At 40.6% G+C, this 26,053-nt stretch overlaps 1 protein-coding gene across 1 annotated transcript in view; it reads left to right on the forward strand.

The window, feature by feature from the left end:
• The first annotated feature begins 11,996 nt into the window (after positions 1–11,996).
• Positions 11,997–26,053, forward strand: part of pde3b (phosphodiesterase 3B) — a 292,910-nt gene continuing 278,853 nt past the window's right edge. The window contains exon 1 of the mRNA XM_034191148.1: positions 11,997–12,995. Coding sequence (XP_034047039.1) covers positions 12,108–12,995 — 888 coding nt within the window. The 5' untranslated portion in view covers positions 11,997–12,107. The remainder of the gene's footprint in view (positions 12,996–26,053) is intronic.

Below are 26,053 nucleotides of genomic sequence, written 5' to 3' on the forward strand. Positions count from 1 at the left end.
CTCACAAAATTAATACAAACAGGAAATCACATGAAACTAAGCAGCTGTTCCATGACATAGTAGTATAGTATAGTATAGTATAGTATAATATAGTATAGTATAGTATAGTATAGTGTAGCATAACAACACCAATTCCAATGAAGTTGGGAAGTTGTGTAAAATGTAAATAAAAACAGAATACAATGATTTAAAAATCCTCTTCAGCTTATATTCAATTTTTATTCAATTTAGGGATTCCATCATCTACAGTCCATAATACAACCCCTGGCAAAAATTATGGAATCACCGGCCTCGGAGGATGTTCATTCAGTTGTTTAATTTTGTAGAAAAAAAAAGCAGATCACAGACATGACACAAAACTAAAGTCATTTCAAATGGCAACTTTCTGGCTTTAAGAAACACTATAAGAAATCAAGAAAAAAAGATTGTGGCAGTCAGTAACGGTTACTTTTTTAGACCAAGAAGAGGAAAAAAAATATGGAATCACTCAATTCTGAGGAATAAATTATGGAATCACCCTGTAAATTTTCATCCCCAAAACTAACACCTGCATCATATCAGATCTGCTCGTTAGTCTGCATCTAAAAAGGAGTGATCACACCTTGGAGAGCTGTTGCACCAAGTGGACTGACATGAATCATGGCTCCAACACGAGAGATGTCAATTGAAACAAAGGAGAAAGAGGGTAAATCATCACGCAATGTTGCAAAAGATGTTGGTTGTTCACAGTCAGCTGTGTCTAAACTCTGGACCAAATATAAACAACATGGGAAGGTTGTTAAAGGCAAACATACTGGTAGACCAAGGAAGACATCAAAGCGTCAAGACAGAAAACTTAAAGCAATATGTCTCAAAAATCAAAAATGCACAACAAAACAAATGAGGAACGAATGGGAGGAAACTGGAGTCAACGTCTGTGACCGAAATGTAAGAAACCGCCTAAAGGAAATGGGATTTACATACAGAAAAGCTAAACAAAAGCCATTATTAACACCTAAACAGAAAAAAAAACAAGGTTACAATGGGCTAAGGAAAAGCAATCATGGACTGTGGATGACTGGATGAAAGTCATATTCAGTGATGAATCTCGAATCTGCATTGGGCAAGGTGATGATGCTGGACCTTTTGTTTGGTGCCGTTCCAATGAGATTTATAAAGATGACTGCCTGAAGAGAACATGTAAATTTCCACAGTCATTGATGATATGGGGCTGCATGTCAGGTAAAGGCACTGGGGAGATGGCTGTCATTACATCATCAATAAATGCACAAGTTTACGTTGACATTTTGGACAATTGAAAGGATGTTTGGGGATGATGAAATCATTTTTCAAGATGATAATGTTGTGAAAGTGTAGGAACACGGACCCACAACAGGGGGCGCAAATGAACGGACAATGGAGGAAGTCAAATAACAACACTTTACTGTTGTGAATGAGCACAACAAACACGGCAGGTCACAATAGTATGCAATGAAGTCAATGTACAGAACGTGTCATGTGGGCAGGCTCGAAGATAAGAGACGTCTGTCCAAAGCAGAACCGGAACCACACGATTTCCTCCGCCACCGAACCCCGGGAATACTGGAGCCGCCAAGTCCCGAACTCCCAGGTGGTCACTGTCTCCGCTTGTCGGATCTGGTACTGCTGGCGAGGAACAAAAACAGTTAGATGTAGGTGGGTTTACACCCAGCAACATGTATGGTGGGAAAATCCACCTCCACCTCTCATCAAAAAGCTGGTAAATGCAGGAGTATGGTTACTTATCAACAGGTAGGAGAAAAGTCCAACTCGGTCTCCAGCTGCAAGCACTCACTCTGCTGTCAAAAACACAAAGCAACAATATTCTGCTGTCAGAAAGATAATTCAATCGTCTGAGCTCGTTACCTCCTAAGAATAGCGATATCTCGGCAAAGAGGTGGAGATGTCGTCCTGCTGATATACAGATGAAGATCAGATGATTGGTGACAGCTGTCATAGGTGATGAGTGACAGCTGTCACCCCGGCGGCTCGTGTGAGGCGGCAGCGCCCTCTTGTGCCTGGAGCCCGCACTCCAGGCAGGGTGCCCTCTGGTGGTGGTGGGCCAGCAGTACCTCCTCTTCAGCGGCCTACACAACAGATAATGCATCTTGCCATAGAGCAAAAACTGTGAAAACATTCCTTGCAAAAAGACACATAGGGTCAAAGTCATGGCATAGGGTCAATGTCAACGAGCAGATCTGATTTGATGCAGGTGTTAGTTTGGGGGATGAAAATTTACAGGGTGATTCCATAATTTATTCCTCAGAATTGAGTGATTCCATATTTTTTTCCTCTGCTTGGTCTAAAAAAGTAACCGTTACTGACTGTCACAATCTTTTTTTCTGGATTTCTTATAGTGTTTCTTAAAGCCAGAAAGTTGCCATTTGAAATGACTTTAGTTTTGTGTCATGTCTGTGATCTGCTTTTTTTCTACAAAATTAAACAACTGAATGAACATCATCCGAGGCCAGTGATTCCATAATTTTTGCCAGGGGTTGTATAATCAGAAGATTCAGAAAATCTGGAGAACTTTCTACACATAAGCAGCAAGGCCGAAAGCTAACAATGAATGCCCATGACCTTCGATCCCTCAGGCGGCACTGCATTAAAAACTGACATCATTGTGTAAAGGATCTTACCGCGTGGGCTCAGGAACACTTCAGAAATGCATTGTCAGTTAACACAGATCGTCGCTACATCTACAAGTGCAAGTTAAAACTCTACCATGAAAAGCAAAAGCCATGCATCAACAACATCCAGAAACGCTGCCGCCTTCTCTGGGCCCCGAGCTCATTTGAAATGGACAGACACAAAGTGAAAATGTGTGCTGTGGTCTGATGAGTCCACATTTCAAATTGTTGTTGGAAATCATGGACGCCGTGTCCTCCGGACAAAAGAGGAAAAAGACCATCCAGACTGTTACCAGTGCAAAGTTCAAAAACCAGCATCTGTGATGGTATGGGGGGGGGGGTGTTAGTGCCCATGGCATGGGCAACTTACACATCTGTGATGGCACCATCAAGGCTGAAAGGTACATCCAGGTTTTGGAGCAACACATGCTGCCATCCGAGCAACATCTTTTTCAGGGACGTCCCTGCTTATTTCAGCAAGACAATGCCAAGCCACATTCTGCACGTGTTACAACAGTGTGGCTTGGTAGCAAAAGAGTGCGGGTACTAGACTGGCCTGCTTGCAGTCCAGACCTGTCGCCCACTGAAAATGTGTGGCGCATTATGAAGTGCAAAATACGACAACGGAGACCCCGGACTGTTGAACAACTGAAGTCGTACATCAAGCAAGAATGGGAAAGAATTCCACCTACAAAGTGTCAACAATTAGTGTCCTCAGTTCCCAAACACTTATTGAGTGTTGTTAGAAGGAAAGGTGATGTAACACAGTAGTAAACATACCACTGTCCCAGCTTTTTTGAAATTTGTTGAAGGCATCCATTTCAAAATGAGCAAATATTTGCACAAAAACAATAAAGTTTATCAGTTTGAACATTAAATATCTTGTCTTTGTGGTGTATTCAATTGAATACAGGTTGAAGAGGATTTTTAAATCATTGTATTCTGTTTTTATTTACATTTTACACAACATCCTAACTTCATTGGAATTGGGGTTGTAGTATAGTATAGTATAGTATAGTATAGTATAGTATAGTATAGTATATACCTCGATCCTGATAGTTGTGAAGAATTTAGTTTTTAAGAGAAATAATTATCACAAACATACGACCTCTACTGCTGTGAGTCGCCCTGAGTTGTACGTATTCGCACTGTGTGAAGGGGCCCTTGCGACATAGTTCAACTACTGAGTTACATTTTACTGACATAGAAGCCAAAAAATAAACTTTATTATAACACAATAAAAATACTGTTTCTTGCTGAACAAAATACTTATTAATATATAATCGAAAGAATTAATACAAAATCTTTATCGAAAAAAAAGTTATGTGAACTTAACCAAAGCTACACTCAACAAAAATATAAACGCAACACTTTTGGTTTTGCTCCCATTTTGTATGAGATGAACTCAAAGATCTAAAACTTTTTCCACATACACAATATCACCATTTCTCTCAAATATTGTTCACAAACCAGTCTAAATCTGTGATAGTGAGCACTTCTCCTTTGCTGAGATAATCCATCCCACCTCACAGGTGTGCCATATCAAGATGCTGATTAGACACCATGATTAGTGCACAGGTGTGCCTTAGACTGCCCACAATAAAAGGCCACTCTGAAAGGTGCAGTTTTATCACACAGCACAATGCCACAGATGTCGCAAGATTTGAGGGAGCGTGCAATTGGCATGCTGACAGCAGGAATGTCAACCAGAGCTGTTGCTCGTGTATTGAATGTTCATGTCTCTACCATAAGCCGTCTCCAAAGTCGTTTCAGAGAATTTGGCAGTACATCCAACCAGCCTCACAACCGCAGACCACGTGTAACCACACCAGCCCAGGACCTCCACATCCAGCATGTTCACCTCCAAGATCGTCTGAGACCAGCCACTCGGACAGCTGCTGAAACAATCGGTTTGCATAACCAAAGAATTTCTGCACAAACTGTCAGAAACCATCTCAGGGAAGCTCATCTGCAATTTGCATTACAATTTGTTCATGTAAATGGGGAATCTTCTTCACAGACTAAGGTTAATTATGGAGTTCCACAAGGTTCTGTGCTAGGACCAATTTTATTCACTTTATATATGCTTCCCTTAGGCAGTATTATTAGAAAGCATTGCTTAAATTTTCATTGTTACGCAGATGATACCCAGCTTTATCTATCCATGAAGCCAGAGGACACACACCAATTAGTTAAACTGCAGGAATGTCTTACAGACATAAAGACATGGATGACCTCTAATTTCCTACTTTTAAATTCAGATAAAACTGAAGTTATTGTACTTGGCCCCACAAATCTTAGAAACATGGTGTCTAACCAGATCCTTACTCTGGATGGCATTACCCTGACCTCTAGTAGTACTGTGAGAAATCTTGGAGTCATTTTTGATCAGGATATGTCCTTCAATGCGCATATTAAACAAATATGTAGGACTGCTTTTTTGCATTTGCACAATATCTCTAAAATTAGAAAGGTCTTGTCTCAGAGTGATGCTGAAAAACTAATTCATGCATTTATTTCCTCTAGGCTGGACTATTGTAATTCATTATTATCAGGTTGTCCTAAAAGTTCCCTGAAAAGCCTTCAGTTAATTCAAAATGCTGCAGCTAGAGTACTGACGGGGACTAGAAGGAGAGAGCATATCTCACCCATATTGGCCTCTCTTCATTGGCTTCCTGTTAATTCTAGAATAGAATTTAAAATTCTTCTTCTTACTGATAAGGTTTTGAATAATCAGGTCCCATCTTGTCTTAGGGACCTCATAGTACCATATCACCCCAATAGAGCGCTTCGCTCTCAGACTGCAGGCTTACTTGTAGTTCCTAGGGTTTTTAAGAGTAGAATGGGAGGCAGAGCCTTCAGCTTTCAGGCTCCTCTCCTGTGGAACCAGCTCCCAATTTGGATCAGGGAGACAGACACCCTCTCTACTTTTAAGATTAGGCTTAAAACTTTCCTTTTTGCTAAAGCTTATAGTTAGGGCTGGATCAGGTGACCCTGAACCATCCCTTAGTTATGCTGCTATAGACTTAGACTGCTGGGGGGTTCCCATGATGCACTGAGTGTTTCTTTCTCTTTTTGCTCTGTATACACCACTCTGCATTTAATCATTAGTGATTGATCTCTGCTGTCTTCCACAGCATGTCTTTTTCCTGATTCTCTCCCCTCAGTCCCAACCAGTCCCAACAGAAGACTGCCCCTCCCTGAGCCTGGTTCTGCTGGAGGTTTCTTCCTGTTAAAAGGGAGTTTTCCTTCCCACTGTCGCCAAGTGCTTCCTCACAGGGGGTCATTTTGACCGTTGGGGTTTTTCTGTAATTATTGTATGGCTTTTGCCTTACAATATAAAGTGCCTTGGGGAAACTGTTTGTTGTGATTTGGCGCTATATAAATAAAATTGATTTTTGATTTGATTTGATTTTCCACTTTCCAGCCTCTGCAAATTTTGAATGTGTGATATTGATGTTGTTTCTATTCATTTATTTTTCACTGCTTTCTTATACCATCAATAAAAATATAAACGCAACACTTTTGGTTTTGCTCCCATTTTGTATGAGATGAACTCAAAGATCTAAAACTTTTTCCACATACACAATATCACCATTTCTCTCAAATATTGTTCACAAACCAGTCTAAATCTGTGATAGTGAGCACTTCTCCTTTGCTGAGATAATCCATCCCACCTCACAGGTGTGCCATATCAAGATGCTGATTAGACACCATGATTAGTGCACAGGTCTGCCTTAGACTGCCCACAATAAAAGGCCACTCTGAAAGGTGCAGTTTTATCACACAGCACAATGCCACAGATGTCGCAAGATTTGAGGGAGCGTGCAATTGGCATGCTGACAGCAGAAATGTCAACCAGAGCTGTTGCTCGTGTATTGAATGTTCATTTCTCTACCATAAGCCGTCTCCAAAGGCGTTTCAGAGAATTTGGCAGTACATCCAACCAGTCTCACAGCCGCAGACCACGTGTAACCACACCAGCCCATGACCTTCACATCCAGCATGTTCACCTCCAAGATCGTCTGAGACCAGCCACTCGGACAGCTGCTGAAACAATCGGTTTGCATAACCAAAGAATTTCTGCACAAACTCTCAGAAACCGTCTCAGGGAAGCGCATCTGCATGCTCGTCGTCCTCATCAGGGTCTCGACCTGACTCCACTTCGTCGTCGTAACCGACTTGAGTGGGCAAATGCTCACATTTGCTGGCGTTTGGCACGTTGGAGAGGTGTTCTCTTCACGGATGAATCCCGGTTCACACTGTTCAGGGCAGATGGCAGACAGCGTGTGTGGCGTCGTGTGGGTGAGCGGTTTTCTGATGTCAATGTTGTGGATCGAGTGGCCCACGGTGGCGGTGGGGTTATGGTATGGGCAGGCGTCTGTTATGGAAGAAGAACACAGGTGCATTTTATTGATGGCATTTTGAATGCACAGAGATACCGTGACGAGATCCTGAGGCCCATTGTTGTGCCATACATCCAAGAACATCACCTCATGTTGCAGCAGGATAATGCGCGGCCCCATGTTGCAAGGATCTGTACACAATTCTTGGAAGCTGAAAATGTCCCAGTTCTTGCATGGCCGGCATACTCACCGGACATGTCATCCATTGAGCATGTTTGGGATGCTCTGGACCGGCGTATACGACAGCGTGTACCAGTTCCTGCCAATATCCAGCAACTTCGAACAGCCATTGAAGAGGAGTGGACCAACATTCCACAGGCCACAATTGACAACCTGATCAACTCTATGTGAAGGAGATGTGTTGCACTGCATCAGGCAAATGGTGGTCACACCAGATACTGACTGGTATCCCCCCCCCAATAAAATAAAACTGCACCTTTCAGAGTGGCCTTTTATTGTGGACAGTCTAAGGCACACCTGTGCACTAATCATGGTGTCTAATCAGCATCTTGATATGGCACACCTGTGAGGTGGGATGGATTATCTCAGCAAAGGAGAAGTGCTCACTATCACAGATTTAGACTGGTTTGTGAACAATATTTGAGGGAAATGGTGATATTGTGTATGTGGAAAAAGTTTTAGATCTTTGAGTTCATCTCATACAAAATGGGAGCAAAACCAAAAGTGTTGCGTTTATATTTTTGTTGAGTGTAATTTTTTTTACCAACCCTGTCATTTCATAAAATGCCTGAATGAGCTGGAACCCACATGAATCTGAAATCAGTGATGTTTCTTCTCCTTTCAAGTGAGTTACAATTATGTTCCATGCAAATCCACTCTGGAGATGTTTAGATAATCTGACATTAGTTGGGCATAAGTCATCTCTTTGACCTATAATTACCACAGAAGACTTGTGTAACATTTGGAGCTTTCTGATCCTCAGCTGTTCATGTAAACACATACGGGTATTTTCCATCTCAACATGTGAGACAAACTGCCCTGGTGAAATCCTTACTGCCGTTGTAAGAGACCCGTATTGTATGTTGTACATCAAATCCCCCAATTAGAGGTTTTGTAGATCCAAACATATAAATTCCACCAGGGATCTGAATATTTTAACATACAAAACCACTACATTGTGGCACACTTAATTTTTATATTGATGTAAAATACAAAATGTTTCACTGCTGGAAAAAAGGAACCAGCAGAGGTAGTGGTGCAAAAGGAAGACAAGAAAACAAGCTGGAGAAAGTAGTTGATCACACAGTGTCACTACCATTGCTTCATGGCAATAAAAGAACAAAGAGACTGAAAAATCAATGTCACAACATTCACCCATAACAGAAGAGGAGGACGGGTTTATTTATTAGTGTGGTTAACACACTTCATACCATTTGTGGAAAATGTGAAAACTACAACTTGTCTGAACATTTGCAGAAAACATACATCCAAATGTCAGAATTGTGCATGAATGTGCAGAAAAACAAGCGCATTTTATTTGACACATATGAACTAAAAGATACGCCTGCTAATGTTCTGTCTTCAGTTTTGAAAGTATGTAAGGAGAATGTGTTGGACCAGTGATCAGAAGTGGTTTTGGACTTTTAACATCAGACAGCCTCAAGTGAAGCCCAAACAAACACCACATCACTGTGTGCAAACTTCCTGTTTATACACATCTCTATACATTCAACTAAGACTTTGGCTTCGCTGCAGTTCTGAAACTATGCTGCTTCTTTTACATGAGAGACTTGTCTGTTTCTCTCTCAATCTCTCTCTCTCTCTCTCTCTCTGACACATTCCCATTCAGTTGAAAGTGAAAGTGTGTGTGTGTGCATGTATAATATTGAACAAAAATATAAATGCAACACTATGGTTTTTGTTCCAGTTTTTTGTTTATGAGCCGAACTCAAAGATCTAAAACATTTTCTATTTACACAAAAGACCTATTTCTCTCAAATATTGTTCACAAATTTGTCTAAATCTGTGTTAGTGAGCACTTCTCCTTTACCGAGGTAATTCATCCCACCTCACAGGTGTGACATATCAAGATGCTGATTAGACAGCATGATTATTGCACAGGTGTGCCTTAGGCTGGCCACAATAAAAGGCTGCTCTAAAATGTGCAGTTTAATCACACAGCACAATGCCACAGATATCACAAGTCTTGAGGGAGCGTGCAATTGGCATGCTGACTGCAGGAATGTCCACCAGAGCTGTTGTCTGTGAACTGAATGCTCATTTCTCTACCATAAGCCATCTCCAAAGGCGTTTCAGAGAATTTGGTAGTACATCCAACCGGCCTCACAACCGCAGACCACGTGTAACCACAACCATTCCAGGACCTCCACATCCAGCATGTTCACCTACAAGATCGTCTGAGAGCAGCCCCACCGGACAGTTGCTGCAAAAATCGGTTTGCAGAACCAAAGAATTTCTGCACAAACTGTCAGAAACCATCTCAGGGAAGCTCATCTGCATGTTAGTTTTCCTCACTGGAGTCTCGACCTGACTGCAGTTCGTTGTCGTAAGGACTTGAGTGGGCAAATGCTCACATTTGTTGACATCTGGCTGCTGATTAACTCTATGCGAAGGAGATGTGCTGCACTGCATTAGGCAAATGGTGGTCACACCATTGACTGTTTTTTTGACCCTCCCAGACCCCCCCCCCCCCAATAAAGCAAAACTGCACATTTCACAGTGGCCTTTTATTGTGAACAGTTTAAGGCACACCTGTGCAATAACCATGCTCAGCATCTTGATATGCCACACCTGTGAGGTGGGATGGATTATCTCTGCAAAGGAGAAATGCTCATTAACATAGATTTAGACAGATTTGTGAACAACACTTGAGAGAAATAGATCTTTTGTATACAGAAAATGTTTTAGATCTTTGAGTTCAGCTCATGAAAAACGGGAGCAAAATCAAAAGCGTTTTGTGTGTGTGTGTGTGTGTGTGTGTGTATATATATATATATATATACTTTGCTTTACTTTAAAAAATGTGAGAATATCAGTATCAATGGACAACATACAGAAAGGGCCCTCAAACATTGTACTTTGATTTATTTATTTTTGGCATGCCAAACACAGCCAAGGAGGTGGATCGGTAGATAGTGGTGGGCTACCAATGTGTAGACTTGGATTCGATTCCCAGTCATGCTCGCTGTCGCTATTAACATTCTTCCTCTGGCTTCCTGCCCATGTGAAAGTGGATTTCAAGGATCTGACTTAGAAATGTCTAGGTATCCATCCCCTGACTTTTCCAAAGAACGCTAAATGTAAATGTCATGATCTGTATTTACATGAAACATGCTGGTAGCTTATTCAGTTGTGGGCTCTGAAAATGGAGGAACTGTATATAAAAATAGGTATCATTACTAAATAGATAATTAATAATAGTTAATTACTAAATAGATAATGCAGTTTAACTGAAAGTCTACATCACAAGCACATCTTGATCATTTCATTTAAACTCTGTTGTGGTGGTGCAAAGAGGAAAAAACAGAAATTGTGTCCTTGTCCAAACACTTATGGGCTTTTCTGTATATTAAACAATGGCATGTATACAATTTTTAATGTTGGAATTTTTTAAAATTTGTTCTAATTATGTTGATTTCTTATTACTTGTAGTGTTTTTTCATATAACCTAACCTTCAGTGTATTTTTGATTTTTCATGTCGTTGGGAATTAGTCCAGCATAGTGTAGCAGATAACTGAAACAATCATGCAAATGGTGATAAAAGCATCAAATTCGGCAGAAATACTTCTCCTCTTTTGGAAAAAAAAAAGATTGGCCACTTGACTTTTCAATCGGTGGTCAGGTAGGGGTCAACTGAAGTATTACACAGAGGTTAAAATTAAAAGACGCTCTAATCATATTGAAAAATACTGCACATTATTTACCTGATCATAAAGATTACAAAAAGGTATAGTTTGGACTATCTGTGACTGAATTCTATGGAGTTACGGGATAAAAACAGCAAGAATGGTGACAAAGTTTAATTTGTACAGGGGTCAAAAGTTAAAGTTGCTCCAATTTTGATAAAAAGTGATGCAAATTATTGGTTGAGCTAATAGGATTAATAAATGGAATCGTTTTGACAGTGTTGAAGGCTTGCTCTCCAAAGTAAAGGTCAAAGAAGGTCTACGTCTATTGGATTCTATGACATGTGACATATGTTACCCCGTAAGTAAGGATGATACATGGTCCAAACTATTCCTTTTTAAAACCGTGTTAACTCAACTAGTAATTTGCATCACTTTTTACCAAAATTGGAGCAACTTTAACTTTTGACCCCTGTACAAACCGACACTAACCTTTGCCACCATTCTTACTGTTTTTATCCCATAACTCCATAGAATTCAGTTACAGACCGTCCAAACTATACCTTTTTGGAATAGTTATGATCAGGCAAATATGTGGCATAAGTTTCAATATGATTGGAGCATCTTTTAATTTTGACTCCTGTGTAATTCGTCAATTGACCTCTACCTGAACGCCAACTGAAAATTTAAGTGGCCAATCGGTTTTTTTTCAAAAGAGGATTGTCTGAGGACTAGTTCTGCCGAATTTGCTGCTTTTATCACCATTTGCAGGATTCCGCTCTAAATATTCTCTTATCTGCTGCACTATCATTTTAAAGTTGCTTCTTGAAATGTATCATTAAGATTCATTCGATAAAATGTTTTGATGTTTATTTCGTATTATATATATTAAATGCATTATAATTTACACTAGCTTAGGCTTCACTTTTATTTATTTATTTGCATTCATTCAAAAAGTTCTGCTAGTTCTCAGAACGTCCACAGCGTCCCAAGACAGCCGCAGCTCCCGGTTGTGACCTGTTGGTGGCAGCAGAGAGCGCCCTCGGAGTCAAAACAACAGCTCGCCTTCTTTCTTTCTTCAGTCTAAAGTGCTGGAGCTCCGAGCGGTTTCACGCTCGAGTCACCGCCGAGTGCGTTCGCTGTCATGTAGTCCAGCGTCACAACACGGCATGAAAAGGACGCGAAGGTGACTTTTAATGCGGCTACGAGGAGCGTCGGTGCGAGTATGGCCGCGCGGGACGAGCGAGACTTTTTGCTGAGTAAAGCACCGAGGCAGCAGGACGGCGCTGGCAGCGTAAACAGCTCGGAGAGCTTCAGGAACGGCTACGTGAAGAGCTGCGTCACCCCCCTCAAACAGGACCGCCACAGGAGATTTTTTATCAACGTGTGCAGCTTTTCCAACCAGGACTTTCTTCATTCCAAACTCTTCAACGTGCCCGCGCTCTACGTCGGCGCCTTCGCCGTTTTGCTGGTTTCTTTCCTCGTTTCCAGGAGCTGCAGTCGGAGTGACCCGCGTTGGGATTTACTGACTTTTCTCTCGGACTTCTCGCGGTCCATCAGCCCTTTATTCAGCATAGGATGCGCCTTCTTCTTCCTGACCTTCTACCTGAGGAGGAGGAACAGTCCTAAGTGCTGGCTGCTCTCGCTGCCGGCTTCGTGCTACCTCGGGGATTTTTTGGTTTTACGCTTTTTGCAATGGGGAGAAGAGCAGCACCAGATGCAAATGGTGGGCAGGCTGTTGTTCGTCTTGGGATGCGTGGGTCTGCTCACGCTCGTCCCCAATCTGAAACTCAAACACAGCGTGCTCGTCCTGGTTTTCGCCAGCCTCGTGTGGCTCGTCTCTTTCACAAGTTTGAGCGGCGTGCCCGCTTTGCTCAGGCCGCTGCTGTCCTGCCTGGCCGGGGTCTCCGGATCCCTGCTGGGGCTGGCCTTCGACCGGTACTGCCCGCCGCGCGAGGCGCCGAGCGGCACGTCCAGCGCTGAGGACAAGGTCCCAGTGATCAGACCCAGGAGGAGGTCCAGCTGCGTGTCTCTAGGAGAGACGTCCAGCAGCTATTACGGCAGCTGTAAAATGCCCCGCAGACCTTCGTTACCCTGCATATCCAGAGAACAGGTAGGTCCGTCCATGTGCACCAAGAGAGCAAAACCCTTCTCCACCGCTGCTTGGCTCTCTGTGTGCACCTGCCTGCATCAAGAGTTAGAATCTGTGACAACACTCCTTACTTCAGAAATATGCAGGTTATTCCACTCTGGGAATTACATGGTGAAGTTTGGGATCTGCAGTGAACCAGATCAGATTTCAGGTGCCACTGTGCACTTGAAATGGTAGCGAGTGAAGTCACCTCAGGTGAAATCACCCCAGTCCAGGTGAAGTCACCCCACTCCAGCTATCCGTGCTTATTTTCTTAAATAATTAAGAGTTTGCAGTGGGGTGACTTCACGATGAACCCTTGTGATAGCAGGAAGTGGAATCAGCCAGCCCAAGTTAGAATTATCCCCCTACCCAGTCCAGCCCCTGAGACCTGACAGTCCAGATCTGTACCACCTGCCAGATAATTGTGTTGTGAAGCCTGTATGGAATTAAAAAAAAAAATATTGTGATACCATGAAAAGTCAGCTACTGTTATTTTTTTTTTTCTCTCCGTTTGAGGTGCAGCTCCGTCCAGAGATGGGTGTAATGTCTATTTCGGCAACCCTCCTGTCCTGTGCACCTGCAAAATTTCCTGTATATTCAGTTTGTAAATTGTTTTGTAAATTGTGTCAGCAGCATGGCCCAAGCAGAGGGTCACCCCTTTGAGTGTGGCCTACTTGAGGTTTCTTCCTCAAATCATCAGAGGGAGTTTTTCCTTACCACTGTCGCCTGTGTGCTTGTTCTGGGGTTGGCGCTATATAATTGAAAATGAATTGAAATTGAAAGAAATAATTGCAGAAGAATCTTAAACAACTTATAAAATATACAAATAGGAAACATAACATCAAAGATTACAATATAAACTTCTGAATACTTTGTTTCTTTCAAATTTGAACATTCACCAGATTCCTTTGTACATAATTAGTGTGAACATTGATGTAATTATGTTTCGTGATATCTAACAAATCCTGTTAAGTGTGTGGTATTGTGGAACAATTGCATCGTTTCATGTCAAACTTGAATCAGTTCTTCGCATGTGCAGATGGCTTTGAATCAGTAATAACTAATACGATGGTGTCTTAATTATTAATATTACTTGGCATAAAACACTGAGCTGTTCCGACAGATGTTTTCGGCACGTAAATGCCCATATTGTAAACAGTCATCAACAACCCCAGTTCCAATGAAGTTGGGACGTTGTGTGAAATGTAAATAAACAGAATACAATGATTTGCAAATCCTCTTCAACCGATATGCAATTGAATACACCACAAAGACAAGATATTTAATGTTCAAACTGATAAACGTTATTGTTTTTGTGCAAATATTTGCTCATTTTGAAATGGATGCATGCAACACATTTCAAAAAAGCTGGGACAGGGGCAACAAAACACTGGGAAAGCTGATGAATGCTCAGAGAACACCTGTTTGGAACATTCCACAGGTGAACAGGTTAATTGGAAACAGGTGAGTGTCATGATTGGGTATAAAAGGAGCATCTCCAAAAGGCTCAGTCATTCACAAGCAAAGATTTGGGCGAGGATCACCACTTTGTGAACAATTGCATGAAAAAGTAGTCCCAACAGTTTAAGAACAATGCTTCTCAACATTCAGTTGCAAGGAATTTAGGAATTCCATCATCTACAGTCTATAATATAATCAGAGGATTCAGAGAATCTGGAGAACTTTCTATACGTAAGAGTCAAGGCCGAAAACGAGCATTGAATGCCTGTGACCTTTGATCCCTCATTCGGCACTGCATTAAAAACCGACATCATTCTGTAAAGGATCTTACTGCTTGGGCTCAGGAACACTTCAGAAAACCATTGTCAGTTAAGCCGTGGTCACAACCCGCCGTACTTGCACGTGCGTGCAGTCTACTTGCAAAAACGTGGGCTAAATTTGGAGATCCGTACGTCATAAGTACTGCTTCAGTACGAATTTAGGAGCACGCAGACACACCGTAGAGGTTTTAGTGCATACAGAACCTTTGCTGCAGTCAGGCTGCGGATTCACCAGCAGTACAGATGACGCACGTTGTGAGTACTGCCTCAGTACGGATTTAAAGCAGCACATTTTCATTCAGTTACTATTGAATTAACCCAATCCGTACGTAGGCAGTACTGATTTGGAGGCCGACAGACTTGCATGCGCAACGCAGCGTCTCACTTGAACTTGGACTTTATTTCCAAACGTCAGCAACACACACTCCACAGCTTCAGTCTGATAACTAGCTTTAACTTTTCGAGGCAAGTAAACACTCGTACAACTGACCGCTGCAGGCTGGACATGCTCATGCATCGCCGACACTGAAAAACACCTGCCGCTCCGGTCCCGCTCATAACACACACACATCAAAATAAAAGCCGACCCCACACACACACACACACACACACACTGCTTTATTGTCAGCTCTCTTTATCGTTACACTCCTTGAGACGTGCGTTGAACGTACTCCCTCCCTCCTCTTGCTGCTGCTTCCGTACGTTTTCACAAAAACGTAGTGGCTGTGGCATCCGCAGAAAACGTACAGCGAAAAAAAACAACGCACGGTGGGTTGTGACCGGCGCTTTAACACAGTTCATTGCTACATCTACAAGTGCAAGTGCAAGTTAAAACTCTACCATGCTACTAGCTATAATTTAATTTTACTACTAGTCTAGAGACTAAGTATATGTATACTACAATCTTCTCTTGTATTAATATTTAGGTTTTAGAAGCTTATGTCTATAATATTATATAATAACCATATATCTTGTATATGTTGTTTATGTAAATATCACTTATATACATGAATTCTGTTTTCTTATTATATGTCTTATGATATATTATTATGATATGGCCATTTTCTTGAGCCGCTTGGGTGGGTAGGGAGAGTTCCCATGGGATAAAAAAGCTTTTCAACCTACCATCCCTGGTTCTCAAGACCAGGCACCTAAGTGGCTCTACTTTACTGTGTTCTACTCTTCCTTTTTTAGATATTTAGATATACCTTAATATACACTAGTAGAGTTCTACCTTAGAAATGGAATATATATTCTAGAACAGGGGTGCTCAAGTTCGGTCCTCCGGATCTACCTTCCTGACACTCTTAGTTGTCTCCCTGCTCCAACACACCTGAATCCAATGAAAGGCTCGTTAGCAGGCTTTTAATGAGTCTTTCATTGGATTCAGGTGTGTTGGAGCAGGGAGACAACTAAGAGTGTCAGGAAGGTAGGTCTCGAGGACTGAACTTGAGCACCCCTGTTCTAGAAGACAAACCTTACTGAATTTTCATGCAAAGTGAAAACCATACATCCAGAATCGTCGCCTTTTTTTCTGGGCCCAAGCTCATTTGAAATGGACGGACGCAAAGTGCGTTGAACAACTCAAGTCGTACATCAAGCAAGTATGGGAAAGAATTCCACCCACAAAGCTTCAACAATTAGTGTCCTCACTTCCCAAACGCTTATTGAGTGTTGTTAGAAGGAAAGGTGATGTAACACAGTGGTAAACATACCACTGTCCCAGCTTTTTTGAAACGTGTTGCAGGCATCCATTTCAAAATGAGCAAATATTTGCACAAAAACAATAAAACTTTATCAGTTTGAACATTCAATATCTTGTCTTTGTGGTGTATTCAATTGAATATAGGTTGAAGAGGCTTTGCAAATCATTGTATTCTGTTTTTTATTTACATTTTACACAACGTCCCAACTTCATTGGAACTGAGGTTGTACAAACCAGTGTAGGGCATTATTGTCTACATTATTGTCTTATTTTGTGTCGACCAGGAAGTTTAGTGGAGAAAGAACTGGTCTGGCAATATGTCAACCTGGGTTTGGTCCTTTCTGTTGTGTGTGTTATATGGCCTGCTCAGTTGTTCCACACCAACTGTTATTATTGATGCACAGTGCAACATGGCACGACTGCAGAGAATCAAGAAACCGTCTGTAAAAAAGCAGAAAGTAGCCAAAGTTTGGGATCATTTCAAACTAAGTAAAGAGGACAACACAGTGCAATGTGTCTACTGTAAAACAGACCTGGCGTACTACGACAGCATGTTATCGATGATTCAACATCTGAGCAGAAAACAGCCACACCTTAAATTGTAGGTGACACATAATGCCATGTTTTCATGAATATTTAAGGCTAAAATTAAACAACAGTTTGAAATTTATCCTTTCTTGGTGCGCAGTTCTTGAAGAGATAAATATTCAGATTTTGAACTGCGCGCCACTAAAACCAAGGAACTGCCGAGATTAGACAAGAAGGAGGAAGTGGCGTCAGACCCGGAACCATTATCTTAATAGTCCCATTAATTTATGGATTTTTACAGGCTACTGACAGCCTTGTTCCGACCGAGTGGTTTGGGTCGGAGCTGCACCGTGTTTTTGGTGTCAGAACGCTTAATTTTCGCCGGCAGAATGGCACTTATATTGACGTGCACGTATGCAAGGTGTCAGCGGCTTCTCCACTCCTCACGGAGACAAAACTGAGTATTTTCAGATTATTTTATTGTTTTCTGGATCATGTCGTCGCTGGCAGACTGACACATTATGAGCCCATGAGGTGTTGTGAGTCTTTTAACTTGCAGCGCAAAGTGGCTCATGAACAACAGAGACTCGATCCATCAGCCGCAATAACGGATTACAGCCCGCACTGCTGGCACCAGATTCCCGTGTGTGAAATGGACTTTTCTTCAGCCAAGACAGAATGAATTAAATTATTTTCAGATGCCGTTTTGTCAAAGTGTATAAGTTTTCAGATGATCTCACTTAAACAGACAGGTCAGATAATATTATTTACTTCTTGTGTGAATGGTTTTAATATTTAATAATAACATGTTACACTACTAGCGTACAGTACATTAAATGTATTCACGAAGGAAACAATTTATTTTAAAAATTGCTGATATTTTCAATCCCTCGTAACATTTTTTCGATTTGAAATTGTTTCTAAGGAAAAAAAAAAAAAAATCGACACTTCCGCATCACTTTTTTTCTAATGTCACAGATAGTAAAACTTTTTTTTAATCAGTTGATTATGATCAAAGAGCTGGCAAAAAAAAACAAAACAGTTTATCACCTCCACCCATGCCGAAATCGCCTGCATTATTTATTTATTTTTTATAATCACCATTCTGTGTTCTGAACTCTGCCAATATTGTCACTGTTGTTAGAATGAAGGTTTTCCTCCAAAGTTTATTGTCATCTAAATAAGGCTCAAAACCATGAATGCTGTGTCCCCCACAGCTGCTTAGAAACACCTTCAGACTGGACTTAAAAAAAAAAAAAAAAAAAACCACATGAAGAAAATAAAATCGTTGGAAAACAGCTCGACCTCTGCTGTGTTTACAATTGATTTGGGCTTGAATCAGCAGGTGCCGTTCTGGTGAAGACGTAGCAATAATATAGCCGCGGCTGAGGGCTGAAATAGAGCGCAGACTTCAGACAGCTTAGTTTATCCTTCACCTACGCAATTATCATAGACTTTTATTGTTCAGGATTTTTTAAAATATCAACATTTCATCATTTTAGTGATGATTTGTGCACATTTTTTGGTGTCACCTACATTTTAACACCAGTTCAGCAAACGGAGACTCTACAAAGTAACGTAAAAGTTGATGATAGCTTTAACTAGCTGATTTATGATTGCTAACTGTCCAAAATTTGTATCGACACATTAACGTATATGTTGTCGCTCCGTGTCTCATAGCGAGCAAACAGCAGCACACCAACGCTGAGTTTTCAAACATTACAAGCTTTGCTTTTCTTTCAGACTCTCCGTCCTCTGGCTGTGACACAACCAGTTAGCACAGCTACAGCCAGCAGCAAAAACAGAGCCTCACTTCTGCTGTGCGTTTAAAAACTACTGCTTTGCTTTTTTCCACATATGTCTAAAATCTCTTTCTGAGGATGGCATGACATAAAAGCGTTGATAAAACATCCTTACCGCTCTATCAGTTGTGCTTTCCACATAAATACATGTTGCAAAACACACTATTGATATTGTTGTTTAAAAATGCAAAAGTACTTTTTATCCAGTTACTCGAATAATTCACAGAATACTCAATTCCAAAAATATTTGATAGCTGCAGCCCTAGCTGAAATAAAGCATAGTTTCCAGGCACTGCAAAGCCAAACTTTTAGCTGTATAATTGCGTGTGGAAGTTTGGCTGACTGCCAAAAAAAAAAAAAAAAATCCAGAATGTTGATAATGCAATGCATTCTGGGTTGATTTTTGTCAGTATGTGACATGGAGAACTGTGGGCATGTGCAGAACAGATCTGGCAAGTGTTACAGAGCTGGTACTTTCAAGACCTCCTCCACAAGAGTTGGACACAGCAGACTGGTGAGGTGCATGCCTTTCGACCATGACCCTCACAGGGCATTCCAGAAACTGACCCAGTTGGTGCGTGACAAAAGCTTCAATAAAAGCTGTAAGCATTTGAGATGTTTTTATTTTAAATCATGTGGTCTTGCTTTATCAGTGGGCAGTGTCACGCTGCTTCTACAACAACTGTCACGATGATGATGTTGGCGCTTGTTGTAATCGGTAATGTTCAGATACAGGATTCAGTGGCTTCATCTCTACTTCACAGTCATTAAATGTGAATGGATCCTCGCCCTCTTTTTAGAGGGAGGAGTTAGAAAAGAGGGCTCGGACAATTAAGTTAAAATATTTTCAGTCATCCAGCTCTCTAAAATGAGGTTCTGGATCCACTCGTGTTTATTGCTTGTAAAGTGATGATTGAATTTGAACAGTGGGCACTGGTTGCGAATTCTGATGGCATTGTCTCGGCCGAGTTGTCACACACGTGCATCAATGTTGGACGGGGAAGAAATAATTTTGGCCATTGGTAATGCAAGTCTCCATCACCAAGTCCACTTTAGAACAAAAACTGTAATGCCTCCAGCCTCTGTTGAAGATTTTGTTGCCCAACAACTGCCTTACATTTTCCAGAGTCTGATGGTCATAATCAAAATGCATGTGTGTCACCAGTCTGTTGTGTCTGACTCTTGTGGAGGTTTCATGGGCTGGGGGCTAGTTTCCAGCCTAAGTAGGTCAGGTCACATGCGTTGGTTCATTTGACTTCTAGCTGTAGTGACTATATGCAACCCATTTATCATCTTTTGTGAGAGAATATAAAATAAATTAGTGATATACAGTGACATCAGGTAGCAGTATGTGGGCTGAATAATCAGCTACTTTGAAGTTTGGAATGCACATGCATACTGGGCATAACGTAAACAGTGCGTGGATGGAGCTTAGGATTTAATACCTTGATTTTCCTTGAGCAAATGGCACTTTATGGAATATGTAATCAGCCGCTTTTCCGAAGATTATATAGGTTACATTAATCATATATTTTTGATGGCATTTTCACATATGCCCATGTCAGGTGCTTGTGTTTATATGGTTTGAAGTGGCTGTACCTCTAAAAGGCTCACTGCGGCACACGGTGTCCAACATTACAACTAAAGAGAACAATTTTGAATGGGGAAAAAACCTGCCATTTAACAAGCATTGTTTTATAGAAGAACATGTCATTCAGTGCTTTTTGCCATCATGACTTTTGTTGTTTTTTTGTTTTTTTACAGAATCCTTTGCAAAAGTCATAGGTGTCTTTGAAAAAGTTTTAAAACATAAAGGCATGGCAGAAATCAAGAAAAGCTTAAGTCACTTTTTTGCTAAAAATATGTGAAACATTAAATAATTAATATCACATGAATACCCTTTACCTTTCAATCTGAATTCATTTTGCTGAACTTTCCCATTTGTTTTATCCACCGCTGGCCGAGGGCTGAAGTAGCCAGAGAACGATACTGGCCTCCATTTTGGAGTGAGATTTCCCTCTCCTAAACGACCAGTAGGGGAGAAGCGCTCACGCCACATCAACGTGAGGCTGACTCATGGGCTGACGTCAGTGTCTCGGCTGCCACCCAATCACAGACTAGGAGAGAGAGGTCAGTATCTGGCCCAATTCAGGGCCGGTTGTGGGGCTAGGCCCAAAGTGCCAATTATGATGTGGCGATTTCTGTCTGTCTGGCTATTCATCCATCCCAAAAAGGGTATAAGCCATGGGTTAAAGTTCTCCGTCACCAGGACGGATTTCCGTCATTTGGAAAATTCAACGACACATACGCGTGCACGTGGTGTCATGCGTGTTTTGGGGCCAAAATATGATACTCTCACTGTTAAAGCAACATCCCATTCTGTGCTAATTAAAGCAGCAGCAATGTGAGTGTGGATGGCACTGCACCACGGAGGAAGGGACTGTGTGAATTTTCACTCTTCTCCGCTCTGTTTACTGCTTGCTATGAGCCACGGTCCTCCTCCCTGTCTTCGTGGGAACATTGGCAGACCTTCCCCCAGTAGAGCGGGGTGTGGCTTTGCTTTGAACCAATGAAGCATTGCTTCGATCTGCTGCTTAGTTGATTTTTTTAAAAATTTTATTTCATTTATCTTAATTTTTCCCCGCTAAAACCCTAAAGCGCATATGTCTGTGAGTAATAATTGACCTTTTTTATGTAAAACCGACCTGTTATGGTCTTCTGAAACAGTTGATAGATATATTTTGTAACTTAAAAACGGGACAGATGCTAACGCGTTAGCATGTCTATGGCGTTTTCAATGTTAAAGTTAGCATTACGCTGTTCACATCTCAGCATGTTTGTGTGCATTTGTTTTCTGTATAATAATTAGTGGCTCAGCATTTGTTGTCGTAAAAGAGTCAAATGTATTACAAATTGTATTTTTTTTTTATTTATTTTTATTTATATATTAATAATAATAATGACAACAATAACAGTAATAATAACTAATAATGCTACAATACAATTTTAGAGAAACAGACAAAAAGAACCTGATAAAACAAAACAACAGAAAAGATAAAACCAACTAACAATGAACATAAATAAATAAATAAATATAGAAATAAATAACTGTTTCCTGTGAACACCTAGTGACTCTTACACCTCCACTTTATCCCTGTTTTATTTAAGTTTAATGACAATTTGTTTTGGTCAAACCACATCTAAGCTGTGTTTTTACACAAGAAGAAACTAAAATGCAGTAAACTGCACATTTGTGTCTTTTTTCATGAAAATATCTTGTTAAAAATCACATCTTACACTTTAGTCAGGCCTTTAAAATACTTTCGTGTACTCTTGCTGTAATATGTTGTCAGTGGTTGAGATAGTTGCTGTAGGCATGTAAAAATGCTCATAATCGGGTGAAACCTGATGGAAATCTCTTTGTGGTGTGTCGGTGATGTATGTATGTGCAAAATAGAATAAAACACTACTCCAGGTATGTTTTTGACGAGAATATAAAATCATAACTTTGTTACAAGGTCAAACGTTGACGTTGTGTGATAAAGGCCTTTTAATAATAACTCAAAGAAATAATGCCAACAAAAAACAATTAATTGAAAAAATAATCGACCCATTAATCGATTACTAAAATAATTGTTAGTTGCAGCCCTAGTTTGTTTTACGAGTGAGAGCATTTTACCGATTAAATGTGAATAAGCCAGTTTTGAGTTTCTTCGTGAGCATGCGTTTTCAAAACGGGTGACAGTGTTACTTTGTGCACAGCAGAACAACGGTGTCAGTTGCTTTAGGCCCTACTTTTGTATTTTATTGACTGTACAGCCAGTGACACAGCACCCTTTTGGCACATTTACCGGAATAGAACTCATCAAAATACTACAGAAGACAAAGAATTTTTACTTGACAGTTTGAAGTGACTTTTCTTTGTTTCAGAGGACTTCATACCCATTAGAATTCACCAGAATAAACAAAATTTGACTTGCTTTTAAAAAAATTCTGGGGGAGAACCCCTAGACCCCCTATAATCAGTACTGTGTTTTTACTTAACAGGTTGAAGTGAGTTTTCTTTGTTTCAGAAGGCTTCATACCCATTAAAATTCACCAGAATATACAAAATTTGACTTGCTTTTAAAAACATTTCTGGGGGAGAACCCCTAGACCCCCCCCATAATCAGTACTGATTATGGGGGGTACACAGTACTTACTGTGTTTTTACTTAACAGGTTGAAGTGAGTTTTCTTTGTTTCAGAGGGCTTTATACCCATTAAAATTCGCTAGAATATACAAAATGTGACTTGCTCTCTTTTAAAAATGTTCTGGGGGAGATCCCCCAGACCCCCCAGAATCAGGACTACAGCCCACCCCCCACCACCCTTTTATGTACCTTTATGTTCAGATTTTGCATTCTTTTTATGATTTGTCTCTCTCTCCTTAGAGGCTATTTAGAATTGATTTGTGTACTGTATAATATATTTATTGTATTTATTGAGGAAAAAATAGTGTGTGCCCCCACTATGTCACATTTTAGGGAATTGCTGGCATTAATTTTTGCCAGGAAAAAATTTCAGTCAGATGAAAATTTATTGCTTTAACCCATGGTATAAGCGTTCCAAATTCAACTCCTCTCACACTTTTAGGATGAATTTTGTGAAACCTGGTACAAGTCATTGTTATAGGTTGGTAATATGTATATTATCATATCGTTCAAGTTGGGCCCATTTTACCAGAGTCATGGCCCCTGATTACCAAATCTAGACAGTGTCAGTTTTGTGAGTGGGTACCTGCATTCTGAAATCAACTCCTCTCACATTTTTAGGAGGAATTTCATGAAATTAGGTAGGTGCATAAATTTGGGCACCCTTGTCATTTTATTGATTTGAATACGAGGTCTATTAGAAAAGTATCGGACCTTTTTATTTTTTGCAAAAACCTGATGGATTTGAATCATGTGTGCTTGCATGAGCCAACCTTGAACCTTCGTGCGCATGCGTAAACATTTTCATGCCTGTCGATAGGCATGAAATAGTTCACGCATGCGCACGAAGGTTCAAGGTTGGCTCATGCAAGCACACGTGATTCAAATCCGTCAGGTTTTTGCAAAAAATTAAAAGGTCCGATACTTTTCTAACAGACCTCGTACATTTAGCACTAATTATTGGAACACAAAATTGGTTTGGTAAGCTCATTGATCCTTGACCTCCTTACACAGGTGAATCCAATCATGAGAAAGGGTATTTAAAGGTTGCCATTTACAAATGTTTCCCCTCTTTGCATCTATTCTGAGTGGCAACATGGGAGCCTCTAAACAACTCTCAAATGACCTGAAAACAAAGATTGTTCAACATCATGGTTTAGGGGAAGGATACAAAAAGCTATCTTAGAGATTTCAGCTGTCAGTTTCCACTGTAAGGAGCATAGTGAGGAAATGGAAGACCGCAGGCACAGTACTAGTTAAGGCCCGAAGTGGCAGGCCAAGAAATATCTCAGATAAGGTGAAGCGAAGGATGGTGAGAACAGTCATAGTCAACCCACAGACCTGCTCCAAAATCCTACAACATGATCTTGCTGCAGATAGTGTCTCTGTACATCGTTCAACTATACAGCACACTTTGGACAAAGAGATGCTGTATGATGCTGTAATGCAGAGGAAGCCTTTTCTGTGAACATGCCACAAACAGAGTCGCTTGAGGTATGCTAAAGCACATTTGGACAAGCCAGCTTAATTTTGGAATAAGGTGCTGTGGAATGATGAAACTAAAACTGAGTTATTTGGACATGGTTGAAAAAGAACACAGCATTCCAAGAACAATGAGAACAATGTTCACGAAATAGTGACAAAGTTGAAGTTGCACCGGGGCTGGATCTTTCAACAAGACAACGACCCTAAACACTGCTCCAAATCTACTGAGGCATTCATACAGAGGAACAAGTACAACGTTCTGGAATGGCCATCTCAGTCCCCAGATCTGAATATTATTGAAAATCTGTGGTGTGATTTTAAGTGGGCTGGCCATGCTCGGAAACCAACAAACCTGAGATGCTTTGTAAAGAAGAATGGTCCAAAGTACCTTCAACCAGAATCCAGACTCTCATTGGAAGCTATAGGAAGCGTTTATAGAGGCTGCTGTTTCTGCAAAAGCAGGCTCTATTAAATATTGATGTATTTTTTCTGTTGGGGTGCCTAAATTTATGCACCTGCCTAATTTTTTGTTTAAAGAATTATTGCACACTTTCTGTAAATCTTATAAACTTCATTTCACTATTGAAATATCACTGTTTTTGTCTGCTGTATGATATATTTAACTGAAATTGTTGATCCAAACAACCAATGATTTATTAAAGAAAATCATGGAAATCATCAGGGGTGCCCAAACGTTTACATGCCACTTAGGTTGGTAATATGCATACTGCAGTATTGTACAAGATTGACATATTTTGGCAGAATTATGGCTCTTGAATAACAATCTTCAACACTGCCAGTTTCATGAGTTGGTGTCTGCTTTATGAAATCAACCATTACATACCTTGAAATGTTATCAGAATGTAACAAGCACTTTTACCAAAACATTTGCCAACAGGGAATAGAATTTCCACTTGATACAGTCATTGTTCTTTGATTATTATCTCCTGGTGTCTTGTCGAATACTTACTTGTGTCTATATCTGTTAAGTAATCAGGTTTTTATGAATGGGAAAAGTTCTGTTACTTTTAACAACATAATAGTTACTTTAAAAATATATATTTTTTATATTTTTTGGATAAAAATGGGAATTTCACATTTTGTAATGTAGTAATGAAGGAAAAAACCTTAAAGACACATTAATACAGCAGCATTTGGGTCTTCGTACTTTTGCATAGCACTGTATTTTCCAGATTATATTTTGTATCGCAGTACCTGTATTTGTTGCCCCTGTCCAAAAATGTGCCATGAATAGGAAAAAACTTGTCAGTCTATAGAGCACATCAATCTGGTGAGGAAGCAGGGCAAAAAGAGGATCTTAAATACACCTAGGGGATGAGGTGCAGATTGGGAGCAGGTGTGCGTGGAATGCACCAGAATGAGGGTGTGTCCAGAGAGAGGGAAATGCCCACCACCAAGAAACAGGAGAGACAAACAAGAGAAACAGGGACAGATAAACCCAAGCAGGAAAAAAAACACAAGAGAATAAACCAACAGAGAAACAAACGCATGAAAACAAAACCAGGCAGAAACTCACATCCTGA

This window comes from Thalassophryne amazonica, chromosome 2, assembly GCF_902500255.1.
Source record: "Thalassophryne amazonica chromosome 2, fThaAma1.1, whole genome shotgun sequence".
NCBI classification, from domain to species: domain Eukaryota; kingdom Metazoa; phylum Chordata; class Actinopteri; order Batrachoidiformes; family Batrachoididae; genus Thalassophryne; species Thalassophryne amazonica.